This window comes from Chiroxiphia lanceolata, chromosome 1 (genome assembly GCF_009829145.1).
Source record: "Chiroxiphia lanceolata isolate bChiLan1 chromosome 1, bChiLan1.pri, whole genome shotgun sequence".
In the NCBI taxonomy this organism is placed as follows: Eukaryota; Metazoa; Chordata; class Aves; order Passeriformes; family Pipridae; genus Chiroxiphia; species Chiroxiphia lanceolata.
Genome location: NC_045637.1, coordinates 71,422,420 through 71,446,806, shown reverse-complemented (window position 1 = coordinate 71,446,806; position 24,387 = coordinate 71,422,420). Strand labels below are relative to the sequence as shown.

Below are 24,387 nucleotides of genomic sequence, written 5' to 3'. Positions count from 1 at the left end.
TTTCAGGATGATGTTTTAACCACCATACCACATGACAACTGGACACTGTCCACTCCTTGGTGAACCTGCATCCTCCTCACAGAGAAACTTGGTAGTAGCTGCACTGGACACAGAGCACGTTAACCAGGATGAGCTGCATCTTTGTAGCAAATATGCACACTAAAAGTGAAGAGCACCTTCTTATGTTACCTGGAACAGATTTTCCCTGAACAGTTGTAGGTATCTGTGGTGTAGTTGGCATCCACACTTATTGGAGAAAGTCTGGATGACTGACAGACAGATCTAAACAGTTCTATCTGTGCCTTAATAGAAAACCCCTTAGTGGGTCTAGTCAATATGTGACTAGATGTTGAAAAAAAAGTGCATAGTTTGTGTTTCAAAATCCAAATCACTCTTCCCAATATTTTTGTAAACATTACATGAAACATTTGTCTTATGACAACAGATTTTTCTTTTTTACTATTATCCCTATCATTTTGCCATAGAAAAGAAATTTCCAGGCTCAATATTTAACAAAATTCTCCTCAAAGCAATTTTCTTCTTGCTCAAACGTAGCTACAGGTGATACACATATATCAGCAACAGGATTATGTCTGGAATAAGGACTGCTTTTAAGGGATGTCTCACGGATGTTGAGTATAGCATATGATATTAACTGTGTGAAGGAAGCTCATATACTCTCTTGCTTCTTTCTACTTTTTATGCAATGTTACACATCAGGATCTTTAATTGTTTTACAGAAGAACTGGCTAATGTGTATACAAATTGTCTTATTCATGGAAACAATGAAGAACTGTAGAAATTATTTTTAGAAGTCAATAAAAAGGATTGGAAAAAGAACACATGGATTCAATCACTGGCATGTCCTGATTACAAACTGGTTTCCATCATCCCACACTGACTAGACATACACTCTGATTTAAGCAAGCCACATTCTGATGCACCTGCTGGTGATGATATCGTGTGGGGTCAGAATACCTATTGAATTACAGGAATGTTTAAATGCAATCCACAGAAAAAAATCAGAGGTAACCTGTAACCGAACAAACAACAGCATCACCCCAACCTATGTGTGGGACCATCACAAACTCCTTCCCTTCACAAAGGATTTCAAGGAATCTTGAAATAATTATGAGCCATTTTACAAGATGTTCTCAAAAAAAAGACACGTTTTATTAATAAGATTTAAATTCCCGATACCGTCATAACTGCACTGATCCTTTATAGCATTCTATGAAAGACAAGAGGTAGATTGGTATGTAAGGAAGATTTATGGGTTTAGATTTAAAGATATTTTCCTATGACATAATTTAAAGCAGTTGAGAAAAAAATATTTTGATCCAAAAGGAGTCGTTCTATGAAAATCAGAGAGATAAATCTTTCAGCTGCAGAACGGCAACATAAATCTTTCCACTAAACTTGATGATACAAAAGTTATTCTGCCCAGCTGATTCTGCATTTTCACAGGGCAACAGATGCTTCAACATGTCTAGCACTAGAAACCACAAGAAGTCCTAACTGAACATTGACGTGTCTTAAACAACATTTACTCATAATGTCTAATATTCCCTGGACAGGTCATACATTATTAGGCTTTTCACTGGCATATATTGACAAAGGAAAATTCAGTGAGCTCTCAAAACTGGATGTATGAGCAAGCCATGAGGCTGACCACTGTAAGTTACACTGAATAAAATTGTCTATTCAGCACTGAACTTCCTACCTTGTTTCCTGACTGAGTAGTGTCCCATTGATTAAAAAATGAATGTCCAATCCACACGTACGTTACACATTGCATTCAAAGACAGTAGTCTGATGTCTCCCAAAAACATGTTCTTATGTTGCAGAAGGCATTTGCATGGGTTACTTAAAACAGTTGCTAAGATCCCATGCAATGAAACACCACATTGCAAACACAACATACACAGAGATACTAAAAAGTCTGGCACATGGGAACAATTTTAAAGAGGGTATCATCTGGAAGACTCGTCATTTTGATAAAATGCATAGAAATAACTACACTTTAGAAATTAGCAAGCAGTTTCTCTGCATTGGTCATTTTAGTTCTGTACATCTTGATTTTTCAGTGTAGGATCTCACATGTCTGACAATAAAATGAAAAATAAAATAATAATAGGCTTAGTTTTAAATAAACCATACGAATACGTATGCCAGGATATCATGACTGGTATTTGGATGGACTAGACACAATAGCTTGTGTTACTCTGGACATGTCACTCTCCTGTGGAACAGATTTAGATGGGAGACTTTCAAGCTACTGCCGACGTGAGTTTGAGCCCACAGTAATAACAAGCAACTCTTCGAGCAAGATAACCACTTTTCAATCCTGACAACACCACTCTCTATTAGGGCACGCACTTCTGACTTTGAAATTCTGCACTGTGCTTCCTTGCACTGTGTTTGTCTCACCTGACGGCTTCACCCCAGCCATACTCATGGCCTCAGCTTCTGAGTGGTTTTGCTGCTGGAAGCATTCAGGTGCTAAGTGGGAAATCTGGTTTAGAACTAGAGTGCAAACTGCATCATTCTTCTGAAAATAACTTTACCATTAATATTTTAATCAGATATTACAAAATTTTGCATCATTAAGTCTATGCTGCTTAATTTCAGATTTTTTCTTATAGTTTTGGTGTTAAACAGTATATTTAACACAATTTAGTATTCATTATCAAAAATCAAGCTGTGACTGCAGAAATGTCTCAGTCTTAATAAAAGACAAAAAGCTTAGCATTACTGGATTTTATGGAAATTGCTACGTTCTTGTACTATTTTATGCATAAAATGAAGAAGACAAAAGCCAAGGATGTCCTTGAATACTTGGTTGATTGGTGACAAAAAGCTAAATTAGTTGACACAAGAAAGGCAGTACAAGGTGAAGGGGCAAGCTCATTTTTCCATCTGTTTTTATTGAACACACCCTTTGTGAAATGTCACGGTCAAGGGCAGTTAAAAATTTCATTTTGATCTTTAAACACTTTAGCTTGCCCAGTTAAATGTGTGAGACAGGAAACTATCCATAAACGAATTTGAGATGTTAAATTACTAAGATAGCTGTGATTTCCTTCTTCGCAAAATCTCATTTCTAGTTGCAGTATTATTTCCACTGACGGAAATCACTCTACAACACCAAATATTTTCACATGCATTGAAACATGTAGACTACACAAGTCTGCGGATGTTTGCCTTGGCAAAGAATTGAACTTCCTTCGTTTCTCTAGATACAATGTAATCCTCCTCATTTATGCCTTCATTAAGGGGGGGGACACCAACAAAAACTCTTCAAACACTTAGAAATCATAATTTAAAACCACCACAAAGTGACCTGCTATTAAGATTAATTTCTCCTCTAGAGAGGAGAAAAATGGCAAAAACAACCACCAGATTTTAATTTCATATTTGTGCTTATCTTTTTAATTAGAACTATATAATTAACAGAACAAATGAACATTAATTAGACTGCAAAATACACAGTAGGACTGGAGTTCATATTTCTTCTGACAACTTTGTCCATGGGTTTGATATGATCAATGTTATCTTCTTGAGTGACTGCCTTTGAACTGGATTAAGGATTTTATACATCACCTTTTCTTTCTCAGTCTCACACCCTGGATTATAAACTGGATGACTGGTTGGTCTGCTTGTCTGTCCTTAAAAATCTCATAAATGTTATAAAGATTGGCAAAATTTATTTTGCATCTTTGTCCAATTTTCTGCCGAAGGGATGGTCAGTAGCCTAAAATCTGTGTAGGGATAGAAAGTGGAAGGCAATTCACACAAATGTACGACAACGAGCAAGGAGAATCCTACTCTTTCTACTGCCACTAAGGGACATACTTCCCTGGAGCTTAAGTTTCCCTCTAGACAGGTTCCTTCTGTAGAGACAGTCAAGTTGAATTTCTAGCACTTAGTGCTAAATCGTAGACAATCAACTTAGCAGTCTTCTCCATTTCGAGAAAAATATACCTGACTTATTTCCAGTGTTCTACCCTGCTCTATCAGCCCTCTCCTTCTGCAGGCACGCAGAATGCCAGGGAAACACGGTATGGGTTATAAGTCAAGTGACAATTTCCAATTTCTTTCCAATTTCATGAAACCTATAGAAGGGACCTTTAAAGATTACCTGGTCTGTGCCATTCCTTCCCACTACCCACTGCAAATGCCTACTCAAGTCTAGTTCCTTCCAGTGCTTATGAAGGGCAGCCAAAAGCCTTAATTCCACAATCTTCTGACACCAAGAAAAGGGGAGAATAATAAGGTAGTACCACAGTATCAATTAGATGTATTACTAGGACTGTAGCATAACATGTCTCTACATCAAGCTAACCCCCAGAAATATAAGATTTTTGTCATCCAAAATTACAAATAGACTCTGCTGTGAAGACTTGTTAGAGAAATGCACTATAGCATATTGCTTGCTATCCATGCCTGGAAGTGCCACCAACATAGAGCTGAACAGGGCTCAGGGGGTGTCTATGGAGTCTCAGGTGTTGAGAAGTGATATTCTCGTTAAAATGGGCACACTGCAAACAAAATGACACGCCTATTTCTCCCAGTGATCTACATCATCTATCCTTTAAAGACATGAAAAACTTAAGTGGCATGCCATCACAGGAACTGGATTTGCATTCTGCTTTCCCTGTTTCCATTACTTTTGGGCTACAACTGTGAATATAACCCAAAAAAATCCCATGGAGTACTGTGTCCAGTTCTGGGCTCCTCAGTACAAGAAAGACAAGGAGTTACTGGAGACGGTCCAGGGAAGGGCCACAAAGATGATTATGGGCCTGTAGCATCTCCTTTATGAGGAGAGACTGCAGAAGCTGGGTCTGTTTAGTCTAGAGAAGAGGAGACTGAGAGGGGATCTCATCAATGCATATAAATATCTCAAAGGTAGGTGCCAAGAGGATGGCGTCAGAGTCTTTTCAGTGGTACCCAGAGTGGTGCAGGATGAGGAACAATGGCCATAAACTAAAACACAAGAAGTTTCACCTCAACATGAGGAAGAACTGCTTTATGTTGAGGGTGGTAGAGCACTGGAACAGGCTGCCCAGAGAGGTCGTGGAGTCTCCCTTTCTGGAGACATTCAAACCCCACCTGGATGCATTCCTGTGTAACTTGTTCTAGGAGACCCTGCCTTGCAGGTGGGTTTGACTAGATGATCTCCAGAGGTCCCTTCTAACTCTAACAATTCTGTGAAAAATAGCTTGAAGTAGCAGAGAACAGTTTTTACTAGATTATACTTGTGATGTTTCCCTTTGTTTTCTTATTTGGCTAAACAGTAACTAGAATGGTATTCTATTAAGCCATAAAATTAAACCTGATTTACACAGCACACATTACTTAGTTAATTTTTCTATTCTGTAATTTCTTTACCTTTTTAATTTAGGATCTAAGTAAGGCGGAGTTAGAAACAAAATCTGAAAAGCGATGCAAAGCCAGTTTCTAAATTAAGCATGATGTTAGGGTCATTTTTCATCGCTTACTGAATGCCAGTTCTTTAGAAGTCTTGCTGCTCAAAATGATCTTTGTCCATTAACTTCCCCTAAATACTGTGCCCAACAAAGCCTCATAATTACTTGACACATACTTTCTCTTTAATGAGAGTTAAAGCTTATGATGACATCAGCCTGTCCTATTTGTCTGAGACTTGCAAGCCAGATGAAGTTTACTTACTAAATGTTGCAACCCTGCCAAAATTCAGGGCTGCATAGAACAGTATGTTCCGGCCATAATGTCTTGCCAGTTTTCAATGAAGTGCTTGACAGAGACCACATGTGGAGGTCAAGTGATATTATCATGATCTCACCAGATGGTAAGTTGTGGTATTATTCCCAAGGCAGGTAGTATAGTCTGTTCAGAAACAGTTGGCAGGTGAACCATGAACTCACAGCCAGAAGCAACTGGATTACTGCAAAAGATCAAGAGCGCTATTGATGCTGGCAGAAGGACTATTCCAAGGATTTTTCTTGCACATAATTCAAAGACTCAACTCTCCAGACATGTTTTCCTGCAAAGAAACCAGAAATCTTCCTGCCAAACAAATTTTCTATTCTTGCATGATTATTATGTGATGTATATTAAATTGTAATATAAAGACACTGCAAGCTCACCTTGCTTGTGTTCTTGTACACATATTAAGCATCATCAGGTCACTCTGACTTTGATGTTAATTCAGAGGTTGTATCTACACAGGTTACAGTGCAGGATGGACTACTTTTCAGAAAACAACAAGAAAGTAGACTACAGAGGAATCTTACAAAATTTTGTAATTACGTTTTCCACTCCTATAAAGCAACAGACTATCCAAGTCAAAATGTGAAACACTCAGCGCTTCACTGAGTCCAGCCTTCAGTTCAAGCAGGTAAGCAATATAAATCACCACTAAACTGACATTGCTACCGTTTCCTAGACAAAGTTTCAGAAACCCTATTTCTAAAAGTGCAATAAAGCCATCAGTGGATTCCTCTTACATTGTAGTAGGGTTTTTTTCATAGGTTAAAGAAGCAGTACTCTTATTTCATAAAAAGACATAATTTTAAAGCAGTCTTCAAAATTTTAAGTTCCTCTGGTGCAAAACATATTAACTGACTGTGAACATTATCTGAGTAAAGAGAGATTCTCAAAGGTCCACTGTAAAATGAGTCTTACCTCCCCTTGCACTTCTGAGAGGCTGCAGCTTCTGGCTAATATGAAAACTTCCACTGAAATTCTACACTAACATCCTAGTTCACACAGGCCGAACTTCAGGAAAATTTATAATCAACTGCAGGTAATCACTTCTTGACTGAGAAAGCTGATTCCTTTTAATTAATTCATCACATTGGGACACCTTACTCTACTTAAAATTACAGGACAAGAGTTCGAAAAAAAGAAGGGACACTAAAGCTGCTGGAAAATAAGTTGGCTGCCTAAAAAAAATCTGTTACCAAAAATTACTATAATGCTTTCCGCATGTTTTAAGCTGCTAGTAAATAAATGTGTAGCAACACAAAGTTGAGCATTAGGAGCAGTATAGAGGATGGGTGGCAATTTGGACTGAAACAATGGAATTCTTCAGATGCATAGAGAAGAAAATTCTGTAATATAATATTAAAATATAACATATCCTTAACTGATACTCTTTGAAGATGTTGAGAAAGTAGTCTCTACACTGCATGCATCATCTAGCTGTAGTCTTTAATAACCACTTTAAAAGAATTAATGTGTTTAAGTGTACATAGACCAGAACTAATTTTTGGAACTGTTTCTCTCATAAAAGAAGCACAAATTACTCCCTTTCTCTAGGAGCTTTTTTTAGCCTTCCTAAATCTGATGCCTTACACAACAGCAAGATAAGCCTTCAGCCATCACTGCACTTTACTCTTTTCTTTTGATTTGGGCCTGCATCATTTATCCAAACCAGAGTGCAGCTGTTAGCTAAATTAAACATCCAAACTGCACAGCAAACATTATCTGATGTGCTGTCGGCTACTTTCACGTTTGCCATCTGAGCATTGTTTTGTCAGACGTGAACAAGTATGAATACTTCTCATTTAGCTAACTCAATGTCATATTTAAAGCTCTTCAGGAAAAAATTAACAAATGGCCTTCAAATTGGAAATTCAGGCAATTAGTGAAAGTCATTAAGAAAAGCTCCACTTTTATGCATATTTAAGAAATATTTCCTGATCCTTTGAGCAAAAGTGGATAGATGCAGGGAAGCAGCACACTTGAAGAGATCTATTCAACTTGTGATTTCCTGAAAGGTAGAAATATCATCATTTGTTATGTAAAACACGGCCCCATCATTGCACAAGACAGAAGTGTCTCAACCGTGCCTTCCTCAGAGGACCTGAAATCTAGACAATATATCTGGCATGCATCTGGATCTGATACTGAGTTCAAACGCAAAGGGATCAAGTTTTTCATGCTGCTTTTATTTTGTCAGTGAAAGGCACATATTCAGTAGAGTGCACTGGACATCACCCATAAAGCTCCCAGCCACCAGCAATGTGAGCTGCATAAGTGCATCTCAATATTCTGAGATGCAGCCCAGGCGGGGCTGCAAATATGACCCTCAGAGTCCCGTGGGGCTCTTTGATACTGCAGTTACACTACTAAGTTGTAAAATCTATACCAGGCAAATTGCTTGAGGGTTCATGGTGCAAAATTCTTACTGGTCATAGGATTTACTGACAATACTTATAGCTTCATTCTGCAAATGCAGTTTTGCACTCAGGAGCACTAAACAAAGAGATCGATGATTGGGAACAGCAATCAAAGACAGCTGTTTCTGCTTTTAAATGAGAGCCATGTTTGCCTGATCATCAAATTACCACTGATAAGAAGACCTAGTGAAGTCATTGTGAATGCTGTGAATTACTTTTCTGGAATGATATCAAATCATATGAGACAATTACTTGGGCACGACTCTCTTGGGTATTCTCCAGAAACTGCTGCATGGGTTAGACCAAGGGTTCTGCTCAGGCTTCTGTATCAGACTGTGGCAAACAGAGAACAGCAGAAGAAAAATATGTTCAATACTACCTTCCCCCAAAAACTTTTGCAGCCACCAATCATCTTCATGTCAGAGACTTCCCAGTGTGGTTTATATTTAAAAATTCACAATGGAATTGTCATCCTTGCAGCATTTGTTCAGTCTCCTCTTAAGCCTATACAAACTTTACTACCAGTTATTTAAGAGTAAGATGACCTTCCTCATTATGGAATGGAGACTTATTTTCCTCAATAAATTCCTCATGAGGGAACTTGGAAGCTTTGTGGAAACCCAGACAGATTGTATCAACCAGATCACACATATCCATCTGTTTGCTGAATGCATCAAGAGCACTTTAAGTGAGTTGTAAAGCAGGATTTCTGCTTTACTAAAGCTACATTTATCCTATTCATTATCTTTACAAAGATACCAAGTAGCTAAATTCTCTATTATAAAATTCTATATTATATTTCTAGTAAATTGTCCAATATAGAAGCCACGTGAGGAGGTTTATATTTATTTTAATTTTCCTTATATTTGCAAACACCAACTCTACCTTTCAACTTTTTTCTCTGAATTTCTTCATGAAAACCCAGAATGTGACATCAGTAGCATTTAGCAATACTATTCAGTATTTTTTTTCTCTATTTCTTTGCTCCACATAGTAGAAAGAGACTTAATACAGATACAGTTGATACAGTTATTTTATACAATCTTTTGTATTTCAGATAGCATTGCAGTCTCCAGTGCATCACCTTGAGAATACTTTGCACAACTGCTGCTCAGACAAAGGAACTAGACCGTGCTCCTTAGACACAGGAACTAAAGTGCATTCCTTAACTATGTTGTTATACAAGCTTGATGTTCATTATCTGCCTATGTCAGCAACCTTAACCTGTGAAAAATGTAAAGCAAAGTTGAACTGTTTTACCGTCCTAGGAGAATAGAAGAAAAGCCCCTGGCCAAAGAGTAAGACAAAATACATTATTTCTATATGTTTTTATGAGCAAAGGAAAAAGATGCCATCGTACTTATAAACTCTCAACATGTATAGAAATGCATAAATTAAATAAATAAGCCTCTAAACAAAATTTCAGACAGAATGACTGGAATAAAAGCACCAAAAAGAGATAGGAGCTAAAAGCCTAATGGAAAGTTTTGTAATTACCACGCAGTATTTACAGCCAAATACATCCAAAATAAGCAATTGCTAAATGAATTTGATGTGAAATACAGAGAAATAAATGTAATCTCCATTTTTAATTGGTTTATCAGTAAATATCTATTTATCTGTATCAACACAGAGATAGACACAGCTACTCTTTGACCTTCTTAAAATACTGCCTCTTATTGTGCAGAAAGGCCCCAACCTCCTAATCTGGCATTATACAGCAGTAAATGTGCACTCCAGCATCTAATATTCAAACTCTAATACAAAAAACTATGTTCCTTCTTTAAGGCTTACGTAACTTAGGCACTTGAATAGTGTCCTAAACAAAGAGCATCTTTAATAAAGATTCAATATCCTTGCCCTCACCACAAAAATGCCGTCGAGAGATATCTCATAGTGCCTGAGGATTCTAACAAGTCTGCCACAAACACTGGAGATCATAGCTAACACTCATAGCATCCTTACTTAATGAACAAAGGCAAAGAAACTTTTAAAAATAACATGCACCATTCACGTTTTCAGGCCTTTGTGCACAAAAAGAAAACTGAATCAGAAAAATTAAAAAGACGTACAAACCTAGTCATTAATTAACTTCTAATCAACATTTTAAACAAATTAAAAAGTCAGTCAAGTGTTCTCCCGTCTCCTTTGGAACAAATCCTCCTTCATATCCTTGGCAAACTTACAAAACCCTGAGAAGTGACCTAGAAGATGCAGTATTTTGTAGAAGTAAAAGACACATTTTGAAAAATATCTTTTTCCTACAGCAGAAACAGATTCATTGCATCCTTCCTCAGAATGTGAAAAAAAGTATCTGTTACTCTCAAAGCAGACTTCTGGATGCTCCACAGAAAAAAAACAAACCAAAACAAAGCAAAACAAAAATACATTCACAGAACACTTAAGAGAAAAAGGAAATGTGTCATAAGAAAAAGGTTGAGAAGACCTCACCCAGAAGACCTCTTAGTCAAAAGAAACCTCCCTTCCTTTCTGAAAGATGATAAAAAAAACATGCATTCATATCTTGTTGACTTCTAGTAGACATTTCTGGCTTAGGTGTAACCTATGAAAGGGAGATAACTAATCTGAGCCCATCCACCCTTTCGCTGAATTCTGGGTTTCTTATTAAAACAGAATACAACTGTCAGATGTCCCCCATGAACTGCTCATCACCTTTCACCTTACACAATAGTACAGAAATAAAGTACAAGGCAGAAGGGAAGAAAATACCTACAGCATAAACCTATCTTGTCTCAGTACAAAACCCAAGCAAACCACTCATCCAAGCATGACTACAATAATTTCTGCAACAACTAGGATCAGTCAACTAGGTAAATCTAAACTAATTGGAAACTTTTCCTCTTCGGATACAGGACTCTGGTCAGAGGGAAATTATGACAGTAATAAATTACAGTAGATGCACAAAGGAAGAGGTAGAAGACAGTAAGATGGTGAGAGTACACTGTTTCTAGAGGTAATGTTAATTAAGTGGGTTTTAGACACCTGCCTACAATATATCTCAGTTCTGTAAGAAGCTGTGGTAGATGTTCTCATTCAGCTGTTATTCTTCCGCCCCTCAACTTCCATACAATTGCAGTCCCTGCTGGTATCATGCCTCTTCCATGAAATGACCATTTTCATAGTCCAAGAAAATACGTGAGAAAAAAAGGCTGTCATCAGGTTCTTTTTTCCTAATCACTTGGCTGTTTCTCAGAAGGAAAGACTACTGTAGGAGTATTATTGTTTGACATACCAGATTTATTTGAAATACTCTGGACAAAGCAGATTCAGGACTCACAAGGCACACAGACAGAGAGCTCTACTGATGATGTCCTTACTGACACAGATGTATATACCAAAAACTCACTCTACGCTGTTCCTACAGGATCTGTATTCATCACTTTAGGGCTTAATTTGCAGTAAAGTAATTAATTTTGAAAACCTGAGGAGAACAGCAGTAAAAATGTGATTTCATACTGATTGACATAATCCTTGCAGCCAGCTAACCACAAATCTGTGGCCTTCAATTAAAAGAAGCAAGGAGGAAGAGTGGTTATCACTTTGTGCAAACATGCATAAAAGATAACTGTGCAAAAAACCCTGCTGTGCTGGGGGGACATTAGTAGAAGAAATGTTTGCTTTGCTCAAATTTCTATACTAACAATCTCAATTTAAACTCCTTTTGCAACAGAAGGTGGCACAGTGAAAAACAATATGATATTAAAATCACAGTGGCCAGCTATTGAGTTGCTGAGCAACCAAACGTAGCTTCTGACATCTTAAAAGTTCAGAAAACATCAAGCTCCAAACTCAGCTTCCTAATTATGGACAGCTGAGCTAACCATTTCTAAAAATTCTGGCCACCACTTTAAAATACTTCTTACTTCTAAAGAAGATAATGAGTCACAGTTCCAAGTGGCTTCCAAGTCCATGCCTGTAGCATACACACATAGACATGGGAAATTTGAGAACTGCAAATTCAGGGACTGATTCTGAAAATTTGGATGAGTCTATGGTTTAACAATTCTTTGAACAAATTTAGCATGAAAATTATTATTTCAATATAAAATTATTTATAAATGTATTTCCTTCACTACCTGTCCTTTACTTTTACTACTTGAACATTATTCTATGGTTCTTGCCAGTAGAATGAATTCCAGGTATGTTTTCACCACATGCTGTGCTCACTTGCAATATCATTTAAAAGTATTTCAGGGTTGCCAGCAGATGGGCACAAATTCAATGGTTTCCAGAAGGACATTTCACTAGAGTATTTTTCCTTCTTTTGGCACACTTGTTAATATGCTCAATCAAACAAGAGGGACATAAGCTTTCAATCCCTGTTACATTCTATTTATATTGGTTTATGTATAAAAGGACAGTGAATAGACACAAATTCTGCTGTGAAAAAGGCAACCCTACCAAAAGCAAGATGCCTAACTCAGGGTCCTGATAGCTCCGCAGCACTCCTATCAACGATTACCAGCAGAATCATAACTCTTTCAAGTGCAATACGCAGTAGAACCAGAGAACACACATTGCAAGAGGCTGCTATGTCCAACAGGAGTATAGAAACGCTTGAAAAAGAAAGGAAAAAAAAAGAAAAAAGCCATCCTATGTGGTGGTCAGTACAAGAAATCATCAAGATGGCAAAAACATAGCAATTACTGAAAATATCTTCTATGTAAGCAAGAAATTTGGCAAATTTTTAGTGTATCTTATTTTCTCCAAGAAAAATAGGAAAGTCTCATTTACATTTGTTCACATTAAAATGATTCTCTTAAAGCTAAATTTGCCATTTAGGCATAAAATTGGTTTATTTTAACGGCGGACAACGAGAAAGAAAACTGCCAGCAATGATCTGAGTAAGCTCTCTTTGGTTGTAATATTCCTTTTTATTCATGTGAGTAAGGCTCTTCAATGAATAAGTTACAAGTGGTGAAAAAACATTAGCCTTGGTAAAAAACTGGGTGCAAGTATCCTGCTCTAAATTTATGGCCTTGACCAAGAATTCAGAGTCAATAACCATCCTCAGCAACCCAAGCCTGAGATCTAAATGGAGAGGAGAGAGGAACATAAGAAGCAGGGCAAAATCCACAGTACGTTATGTACATTAGTTTGTCTATAGCAACATACAGGAAACTATATAAACATGGAAATAAACCTGAAAATTGTGTTGGTTTATAATGTAACCTTCTAAAAGTGTGAGTCCAGTTCTTCACTTGCACTAAAAACAATACATTTTTTTATATAAGCCCACTGTCTTGCCACAGAACAACTAAGATTAAAGTCTGTGAAACAAATGTTAGAATATTGTATCTGATATATTGTCCTATTCTTCTATTAGTACAGCAATTTGACTGGCTAGTAACAAATCCCAGATACCTCCTGTTACATCTACGTAATGTGAGACAGCGCTTCTGTTCTGAAAATCACAGCAGCTGAAAGAGCACACTATTTATCACAGTCTACAAGTTGCACTTCTGACTTTTGAAGTTGACATCAGAGCTCTGAAGAGCCCTCATCTACCTCTATGTTGTCTCCAAAAAGCCTCATGATCTTCTTCTGAATAAACCACTCCTTTTCACAGAAAAGGCTCCTGAAAAAGCCCCTGAGGCTCTCTTTATCATCTCCCTCGCTCCAACTTCTGTATTTCCCCATACATATTAAAAAAAATGAAAAAGTAATTATTCCCATAAACTGATTTGCAGCACATAATACTTTGACTTTCAAGAGACTCTAATACTCAGTTTGACAGTTCTTCCAGGTTCTTCCAAAAGTGTAGTTTTTTCCCAAGAAAAACACAATTCTGTTTCTTTTAAAGAAAGGTGACTGAATAAGTCTCAAACGTGTAATCTTGTCAGATTTCACGCGTGGCTTTCCTCTCTGTACTCTATCTACAATGTCATACTCATAAATGTCTTCTCTTATATTTTGTCTATATGGTGCATGCTTTTTGGTGGGAGGTAGGGGAATCAGTTTACACTATTCCTACCCTAAGGTGGCCCCAGCTCTTCTAGCACATCATCTAGAGCGCTGTGACAGACAACAGAGACTGTCTGCAAAGGGTGTTCAGTTTTAGCTCATGCCTATACTGTTCTGATCTACTCTTTGGATGGTGTGTGCTTCATGTTGCAACTTAAGAAAGGAGGGGACCTCCTTGCTTCTTAAGCATCAAACCTCCTGGATTACATATTGAAATTGTTACATACCCTGGGTCTTTTGAAGAATATTTTTTTCAGGTGACTTCTCATTATTCTAAATAGTATCACTTGGAAAATGTTTTAAAAAAACCAGGAGGAAGTCTCCAGGAAAGAAATCTGTAGACTCTTCTTTGACTTTGAATTCTTTTGCAAACTACTTAGTGCATGTTCAGCACACTCTGGACAGACATGAATATTTTCTAGAGGAGATTTAAAACAGTTACAGAGGGAACACTACCTTCAAATAGACACGGAAAACTAATGTTGCTGCAATAAAAAGTAAGTTACTGCAGAGGCCTTATCCACAAGGAGATAAATTATTTTAAGCCCCACAGGAACAAAAGCTGCAATACGGTAAAATTATATTGCAGTAAGTCACTCATCCAGGAAAGTGAGTGGAGAGAATCTAAATGTACAGCATGAATCAAAACACCCTTGTCTTCATACACATGGGAATTTCTGATTGTAACCACTAGGCAAGGAGATGAGATATACATTCCTAAAGAATCATCTGTGCTTGAATGACCTGGAACATAACAATGTGTTAAAAATAATGGGCTTATTGGTTTGGAAAGTCAAACTACAGCTATTAGTAAACAGCTGCAGTATTTGATTTCCTACACAATTTTATGAAACCTGAGAGCTAAAAAAGAAAAAAACCTTCTGAAAGTTTAGAATACTGTCTTTTTCGTTTTCTATTAATGTGCTAGCTTCACTGGAAACAAACATGTTCCCCTTTTGCAGGATCTTCCTGTTAGTAACAGTTGCACAGAAATAAAGTTTTCTAAACAAACATCTTATCTTTTTATGGAAGGAAGTCCATTAATAAGGAATTGACGTCCTTCCCTGAAAAAAAAATCAGTGCTAATTCTTTCCCATAAACTGAAGAAATAAACTTACACCCTGAGATTTTTTACTCTATTTTCACAGCAAACTGGCTAGTTTGCACGTAGATACAATGGAACTGTTTGGGTTTTCTTATAAACAATATCTCTGTTGCTACCTTGCCCCATAATATTGAACAATTAATCTTTTCCCTCAGTTTTTGATTGCTTCATGAAACTTATGCTTTATTTCAATTGTACTCCATGCATTGTTAAAACTACATGGCATCCTGTAAGCAACGTTCAGTCTGGGAGCTTCAGAAACACACTATAACTCTCTAATATTTTGACCTATGCCATCATTTTCAGAAAGATGTCCTTTACCCAACAAATGCAGCCAAACACACTCTAGCACCTGTACTCATAATCTACTGTGCTTTTTGTTGGCTTTCTCAGCTACACAGGACATTTCTTTTGCTCAAAATGAACTTCATCATGGAAAATCCTCTGACACAACAGAGGACACAACATTGTTTCCCTTCTTCAAAATAGCTTTTCCTTCAGACTAAGAGAATTTGAAGTTGACGCTGTACTGTATGCTACTTGAGATAAATAAAACACATACTTTTCTTCCAATGGCTTCAGAAAACCAGCAGTTTAACCTATTTGCAACAATCCTGAAAATAGAAATGTTAACATGTTTAAAGAGGGGTTACATTTTCAGCATTATTGTGCGTCATAATTTAAAATCTCAATGCCACAATTCAGGGAGATCAGCTAAAGAGAATGGCAAAATAATGTAGTCTGTGATTATCATGCTTGTACAAATTTAGGAGTTATAATGCCATAGTACTTTTGTACAAAAAGATCTACTTATCTCAAACACTTTAAATGTTTGACTCTGTTGCAAGAACATTGTTATTTCTCTTCAGCTGTGTCTGTAAATGAGTTCTATTTCAAAGGCATCTATTCCAGTCTTGAAAGATGAAACACTGCTCTGTTCCAGCAATCACACTTAGATATCCTAAGAATGTGAAAATAAAAATCCACAGTCCTTCACTAAGAGTGTGCATCAAGTTTTCTTACAGAATACTTCACTGGAGCAGGCATTTAACATATGTCTTAATGCAGATAAATAAAAAAGTTGCAGGCAGTGACACTGAGCACTAGACTCTTCCTCCTCTATAGTGAACTAAAAGATTCCTTCCTGACTCCATTTTACACTAAGATAGTTTGCTTTCCAAAGATCAGTCCACCACAGAGGTGACAAGCTCTAAGCAGGTAAGAGTCAGTCCACATTACACAGTTTTGATGGCATTGGTTCCTTGCATTCTTATTTGGCATCCATATATACCTTTACACACTGATTTTTACAGTTTACGTTTGTTGCTGGTGGAATCAGACTTAACATGCTTGCACATGTTTAGTAACATACATACCTGAGTGCCACTATAAAAGCAAGAGCAATTTCATTTTCCCTTAGCTCTATTCTTTTCAAAGACTTAGGTCCTCAGAAAGGTTTCCCCCCATTTCTGTTTCATTCTCAGTAACTGTACTGCGGAACAGTGACCTTTTATAAAAGCAAAACCAGAGCACTGCTTTAAAAGGTCACACAACGCAACTCAGAAAACAGAGCAGATACTCTGGTATCCCACGATAGCACCGGCACAGGGACACAGGCGATAGCCTGACAAGTATCTGGACAAAGCAGCATGCTGAAGGTTTTTGTCACTCAGTAGAACTGTCACCCATTCTCCAGGAATGCCCTTGGCAATAAGGATACTTAGTCACCTTATACGGTTTCCAGCTTTTCTGCCTTACTTTTTCTTCACCCTCTTTCTTTTAGTTAATGCCTCACAAAATGTTTCTGATTTAGAAGGATTCTTGACGTGGGAAAAAGCTTGGGGCAGTCTCAATAATGCTCAGTAAATACGTACAAAATTCCAAGACTTTTGATAATTTTATTTTGTAAGATCAAATTTTGGTCAGCTGTAGTTAGTGGCTAGCCAAAATATCTGTGAATGGCTTTAGATCTTACGATGGTACCCAGCACATCAGACAAAGAAGCCCATTCAGTGGTGTCACTGTTACCTGTGCTGCTGTCTTTTCTTGACCTCTCACCTCCACGTTCGGCAACACTGGTGTCACAACTGGTGGAGGAGGTGCTCTGCGCTTTTTCACTTCTGGGTTTGCTGTCATTCCCGAGATGTTACCAAGGGACAGTGATGGACCCAGGCTACTGGAACGAGAATTCACCGAAGGGGAATTTGGTGCTGTGGAAAAACCCTGTAAATGGATGAACATCTTGGATTAACATCACTCTTTAAAAACAATGGGAAAGAAAGAAGAAAAACAAGACACATCTGGTTACCGTTTAAACAATGATATGAATAATCATGTATGTACCTCTGCCAAACCTGCTGAATTGCAAACTGTAACTTTTGGAAACTTCTAAAGGTCAAGTGGAACAAAGCTTTAGGCTTATTAATACTTTAGGCAGTATTAATAATACAGGAGGCATGATAAGCACCTACTGTGGTTTAACAGTAGTATTGATGGGAACACTACTGCTGCTTGCTATTTAAAATATAAACTTCATCAAGACACCTAATTACAGTTATACAAATGCATTTGCAGGTGCATTTAAATTACAAGTGTTACACATTTCTGGAAGCAAGATTTACTCTTATATGAAAACATTGTATTACTAAAATGCTGTCAGTGTCCCAGGCTTGTCTATTTTATTAACAATCTGTCTGATTTACCTTAGTCTTCACTGCAGATTTACACAGGAGATATTCTGCTACCAGTGAACTATTTCCAATTTACATGCAGAATCAAGGATAATCACTTACAATCTACTAAAAACAACCATTTAACTTGGTGAAAAGAAATCCCACTGACAGGTACTACTCTGGATTTTAAGAGGTCCAGATGAAAGAAGAAGCAGAAAACTTTAAAAATAATTCCTCAATGTTAAAAATTACTTTAGTTCTCATTGAAAACTTAATAAAATCAATGAAAAAAGTTTAACTGATCTCAGATCAAGGTCTCAATGCATTATTATATTAATAAACAAACAAAAATATATGCATTCATATAGTACTAAATCTACAAATATGAAAGACTAGTACATATGATTTCTTGAAAATGTGTATTTTGATTTTATCTTTGACTCTTAAAATTCAATCCATTTTTTTTTAACTCTGCTAATAAAAATCATGCAAAAACTTTTCCCTCAAAACCTGTGAGTCACCTTTTTCTGTTTTTAATTAAGAAAACCTTTCATATTAAATTGAAGATTTTACTGTTTAATTAAGTTATGAGACTGTAACTTCTTCCCAGAAATATCTTCCGTGGAATCACCACTGATACCACTTCACCATGACCTGGAGCAGAATAGTTATTCTGCAAACAGAATGATGAGAATGGTTGATATAGCTGTTCTTATCACAACAGAACATGCTACCACACTTGCAAAACTCACCCACCAAGGACATAAAGCCTTCTAGTGGAATTTTGTCCAAAACCACAGAATATGTACTGGCAGGAAATAATGGCCACCACAAATGCTATAATTTTTGAATAATAAATAAATAATAATTATTAAAAAAGTAGCTCTTTGAACCTAAGTTCTCCAATCTGGAAAGTGATGGAAAATGTTTTGCCTCAATTACATACCTCCCTCATCATTGTGGTGGATATCTGGATATCTCTAGGAGTGCAACTTGCAGTGAATTTAATTTGTGACATAGTATGATAATTCCTTTCTACAAATACGAAGTGCAAGCTTAGGTAAAATTCAAAATATGGGACAGCAAGCTCAAAACCACAATTTTAGGACTGTTGAAGCATAAAGAGCTAAAAAATAGAGCAAGGAATAAAGATGTATCTAATACAGGCTCCTGACTGCCTGGTAAAGTTCCATGTAGATTCCTGTGAAAGCAACTGAAATGCAAATTGATTTGTGTCTTGTCTTGCATTTACTTACCACGTAATAACCACCACTGACCACTGACACTTTTGTTAAATTTTATGTTGCACACTGCACAGTACCTTTCATCTTGGAATAGTATGTTTAGCACAAACAGAGCATGTTACCTGACTAGATTTTTACTGAAGGATTAAAGCAGTATTGGCCACAACTTTTTCATCATCAGTTTCTCTGAACTGAATGGCATCAATAGCATCTTTTCCGTTCTAGCAAATGAAGAAAAAAGCTCAAAGTGGAAGGTGGGGTTTAAAACTTTAGGTCTAATCTTATAAAGAAATACAGTCTTTTCTCGGCCATATATCTTGGGCAGTGGAAAAAATAATGATCTCATCTGTAAGCCACAAGTTTTAAGTCATTCTCAGTGCATATTGTACCTGGTTTTATCAAATAAAATTTGTTTACTCCTACAGAAATGACAGCATTCACAGGGTGAAAGATGAAGTAGTCTCCTCTTTCCACACATTTATAAAACAACTGAACGAAAGAATTTCAAAGTGCATTCCACAGGTATGCTTTAGTGACTGTATTAATTCTTTGCTTTTCCTTGCTGGATAAAAAAGGTTAAGGAATATTTGGTAAGAGATAAAGATGCATACAAGTAATAAAAACTCCCTAAGACTTCCCTAGTACCACTACAAATACAGGGTGCTGGTAAAATTAATATCCTACTCGATTCTATCTCAAGGTCCTGTGGTTGAAGAGCTACTAGAATCCTTTTCCAGGCAACAGGTCATTGTAAAGGAATACAGTGATGAACAACCAAGCATTTTAAAGTTGGTTGGGTTTTTTTTTAAGCTTGGATTTCCTAAGAGAAGATACAGGGGAAAAAAAAAGTAATACTTACATGACACTATAAATAGTTTAAAATAAAAAGACTTTAATGAAAGAAAAAAAACCCACTTTGGAAATTCTCTATGCTTTCTTTTCCAAGTGCAGTCTTTATATCAAGCCCATTACTCCCTTGCTAAACATTTCAAGAATGCTCATGTAAAGAACTTCCCCTAAAATAAAAACCCACCATGGCTTCCAGGGGAATGGAATGACAATAATTTCAAAGTAGTTTTGAAAGCCCTCTCATTCAGCAATAAGAGCTTTGTCTAACTGAAGGCAGACCTTCAAGCTCTCCCATGTGTCTAGTCCTTTTCACTAGCTTTACGAGAAAAAACAACCTTGGACACAAAACACTGACACAAGTGGTTTTGGCATGGCTCATCTTTTGTTGTTCAACTAATCTAGATGGACAATACCTAACCTAGATTTTATATTTTATGTTGTGTTAGATGCAGTGCAGTTTCTTTCCAAATCATGGGATTTTGGAGGTTTGGTTTTCAGGCAGTTTAGCAAGGCAACTATTAAGAGCATGCAATACTAATCAAGCAAAATTGCAGGGACTTGATATGCACATGCCAAATACTCCAATCATCTCTCATTTCTTGTTTTTCTAATTTCTTATCAGAAAACCAATTGAATTACTGAAATTACAGCAGCGTAAGTGAGGAAAGCCAACCTCAAGAATTGCAGCCAATGTTGATGGCTAAAAAAGTCAGCCCTTATCCTCCGTTTCATTTGACAGACAGGTTAGCATGTGTTCTAGTCAGAATCCAAACGAGTTCATCGAATCTGTGTGTTTGGTAACAAAACCAAACAAACAGAAAAAGAGGAAAAGGAAAAAAAAAGATAAATAAATTAATGAAATGGAAATTAATGGAAATTAATTATACAAAAAGCTTTTAAAATGTCTCCCAACTTGTACAATCACAGTCTTTGGTAGACCACTAGTGTTAGAGCACTTAGCTAGCATTTCAGATAGTAATTAACTAATGCAAACTAGCAAGAAAAAGAAACAGTTCTGTTTTTTATTTTTCCTGAATTAAGTCAAAGCAAACCTAGCACAAAACTAGATACATCAGCACACGTCAGCAGTCAGGCTAGACTCCAGTTGAGCAAGGGGCTGGAATATGTACTGAAGCATAACCATGGACCAAAGTCCATTTCGATTCCATGAGGTAGATATCGGAAAGAGGCAAGAAACAGCTTCAGTACCTACTTACGGTGCCCTCAGGTTTCATCATTGTTTCATGCTAAACTTGCCAGCTAGTTTTTTTCCCTCATTAAATTTCTGAAATCTAAGGAATATTCTTTTTTGCTCTAATGTACCAGATATTTTCTTTGGGGTTAAGCACGGTTTAATTCTAGGATTTTTTTAGCTTTTCTAATTGAAATTTAGGTTTCAAAGACTTTTTTGAAGGGTAAAGAAGGACTGTTAAAAACACAGAAGTATCAAGGCTCAGAGTAAGCTGGTGAGGTAGGCATACCAGTCCCATTTTCAAAAGACACCGAGCAGTCAGCTTTTTACAAGACTACCAAAGTCCATAGCCTGCTGAACACATGACAGATTAAGTGCCTAAAGCAGAGGCCATTCTGTGTTCCAAGGTCATCAACCTAGAATGAAATCATAAAACATCTTTTTCAAACTACTCCCTTTTCAAGAATAAATAGAAGTTCTGATATCTTATGGATACTTCTGAAAATTTTAATGTCATATCAATAAATGTAAGATTAATCTATTAAAATATGACTGTACTGCTGTGAGAACTCCATTTCACAAAAATAGACGTGCACAAAAATGGAAGTCAGCTTATGTTTGTTTTCAAAAGATATCTCTCATATATAACTCTCTTACTCAAAGCCCTGTTGTTAGCATTTCCTTGATTTTCTGATGACACTAAGTGGTATTTAAAGGTCAGCAAGGAAGAGACTGCAGATTGCCTGTGAGAGTGATTTGACTTCCCGTTCCCTGTTCACACCGGTCAATAAAAATTTTTCAAAATGTCAAGTTCTTTTCTTGTGAGGCCTACAGCCAGGCCTTTCTTCCGCAGCTCTTTGCCAAAACTCACATATTTGAACTCCCAGTCTTGTTATGCAATTTCCTTCTCAGAAGTTTTTAAATCAAAAGTAATCAATTGAGCTGTTTTTAAGCACTCAAAGTACCAGATGTATCAGCAAAGAGTAAGATGTTTATTTTTTCCAAAACAGAGACAAAAAATAAAAGTATCATAAAAGATATAATTTTTTTGCAAGTGTACCATGGGTAAATATGAAAGGTAAGATTTAGAGCAGGCAAACAAATCTATCTACTCAGTGGGAGCAGGAATATTTACGCCTCTTGGACATTTAAACCCCATTAATGCAAACTCTGGCCATTTAAAACATCAGACAGGTTATGTCAGACCTACTGCACCAACTGAACTCAGAGGCTGCTTTCCTTGATATGATACTGATATTACTTATACTAGCATTAGATTTGACAATACTGAAACTGAATTAATCCAAGCTCCTGCTTCGAAACTAAAGTGTAATACTGCAGTCATGAGATTGCTGGGAGACATAGTTAAAAAACCTCAACAAAATAAAACAAAAGTTTGTGACTACTCAGATTTTCCTTTCTAACCAGTCACACTGAATATAGTTTGTTTTTTGTACTCCCTGAAGCACTTGTGCTGAATGTCTGCCATCAGAAGGCAAAAAAATGTTAAACTTTTCCTGCTCTAAACTAAAAGAAAAATATATACATTTTTATGCAATTTACTTTATGTTGCTTTATTATCTCCATCCATTCTGCTATTGGAAGGAAATTATCTGGTTACACATCACATTAGTAAAAGATAAGCAACTATTCCATTTCCTCAACAGTAACTTACACAGGCAGTCTTGTGTTGACTTTATGTGTCTGGCAAGTAGGCTTTTACTGTAAAAGTTTTGAGTTATACTTTGAAGTCTGTACAACTACAGTGCTACCTTATTCTTTTATTAATCTATTATAGCATCTAGATAGCAGTTCCAGATCTTGTGGTCAGGGCACATTTGGTAGACACCAGAACTTACACAGCCAGAATCAGAAATGTCTGAGAACGTTCTGTCTCCTGTGTCGCTGCCAGTTCTCTCTCAGTGTGGCTGACCACATTCCTCCTATTTTAGCACAAAGTTTGTCGATCAGAAATCCTACCAGTGCCAGGGGCAAGGAGGTCACCTCCTTTACAAAGTCATCGACTTTATCTCCCAGTACTCAAGCAGTATGACTAATCTGTCACCGCAGAGGTTACTGAAATTTTCCTATGACACAGGTCCACACCATCTGCAATTATGCTGTTTTTCTTCTTAACTATCCTTATCATTAATTTTTTTTCCTTGCACCTTAACTACAATTTTCCTTCCTAGAAGTTTATCTGATTACTTCTTGTCTTCACTTAGGCAAGCTCATGCGATAAAAAGTGTCTCTACAGCTAAGAGTACAACCTTGGTTTCCAGCTCCAACTGATTTATGTTCACAACTCCTCTGGTATCCAACCTTGTTTCCAGTAGAAAAGGTGAAAGAACCACCACCCAAGGAAAGAAACTACAAAAATGGAAGCCTCCAGGAAAAAAAGTTTTCTGAAACATACCAAGGGTTTTAGATTCACTGTGAATTTCTCAGTAGGGAACACACGTGGGTATTAACTCTGGCCCTGTGCACTACAGTGAGGACAAAGAGGGTTACCAACGAGAGAGCTTCCAAGAACCTTTTTTAGTTTTTGCTATACTTCTTGTGTATAGTATATATAAAAAAAGTGAAGCAATATCCAAAACTCATTTTCCATTTGGAAATCAGATGGATACTGAACGAATACAGCAAAAATCCAGAGTAAGACAATTACTTTTCTTATGAACTGTCAAATATTTTATTTCGAAGTTTAGGAATATAAACTTTTTACTCAAATCATTAGTAGATTAGAAAACATGGGTTGGGAATACATTATTTCAGCTAAACATAAACATGTCTATAAATTCTTGCAACTATGAAGAATCAGAAGCAGGAAGACCAGCTGTAGCTGCTATTATCAGTACCTACTAATACTGCCTCCCTCAGTATTCTGCAAGTCTGAGATCACAACTTTAATCTGAGTTCTCCAAGAATGAGTAAAGTACCATGGCACATATAAAACAGTGGAATACAAACCTATGAATTCAACAATGTATATATAATAATCAAGCAACTCAGAGATTGTCAAATCACTTACATTTTTTCAAGATTTTAGGACAGGTATGATTCTTCAGTGCTTTGAGAATTGAAGTTTTTTAATCACCTCTGGTGACTTAAAATTCAATGTATTTCCTCCAATTAAATTCTCCTGTTTCCTGTTTCACTCTTCAGATTTTCT

General features: G+C 36.8%; 1 protein-coding gene across 2 annotated transcripts in view; it reads right to left on the bottom strand.

Moving 5' to 3' along the window:
• Positions 1-24,387, bottom strand: part of LOC116786911 (protein cordon-bleu-like) — a 109,618-nt gene that overhangs the window by 8,654 nt on the left and 76,577 nt on the right. For both annotated transcript variants that reach the window (XM_032688061.1, XM_032688069.1), the window contains one exon: positions 17,287-17,481. In XM_032688061.1, coding sequence (XP_032543952.1) covers positions 17,287-17,481 — 195 coding nt within the window. The remainder of the gene's footprint in view (positions 1-17,286; positions 17,482-24,387) is intronic.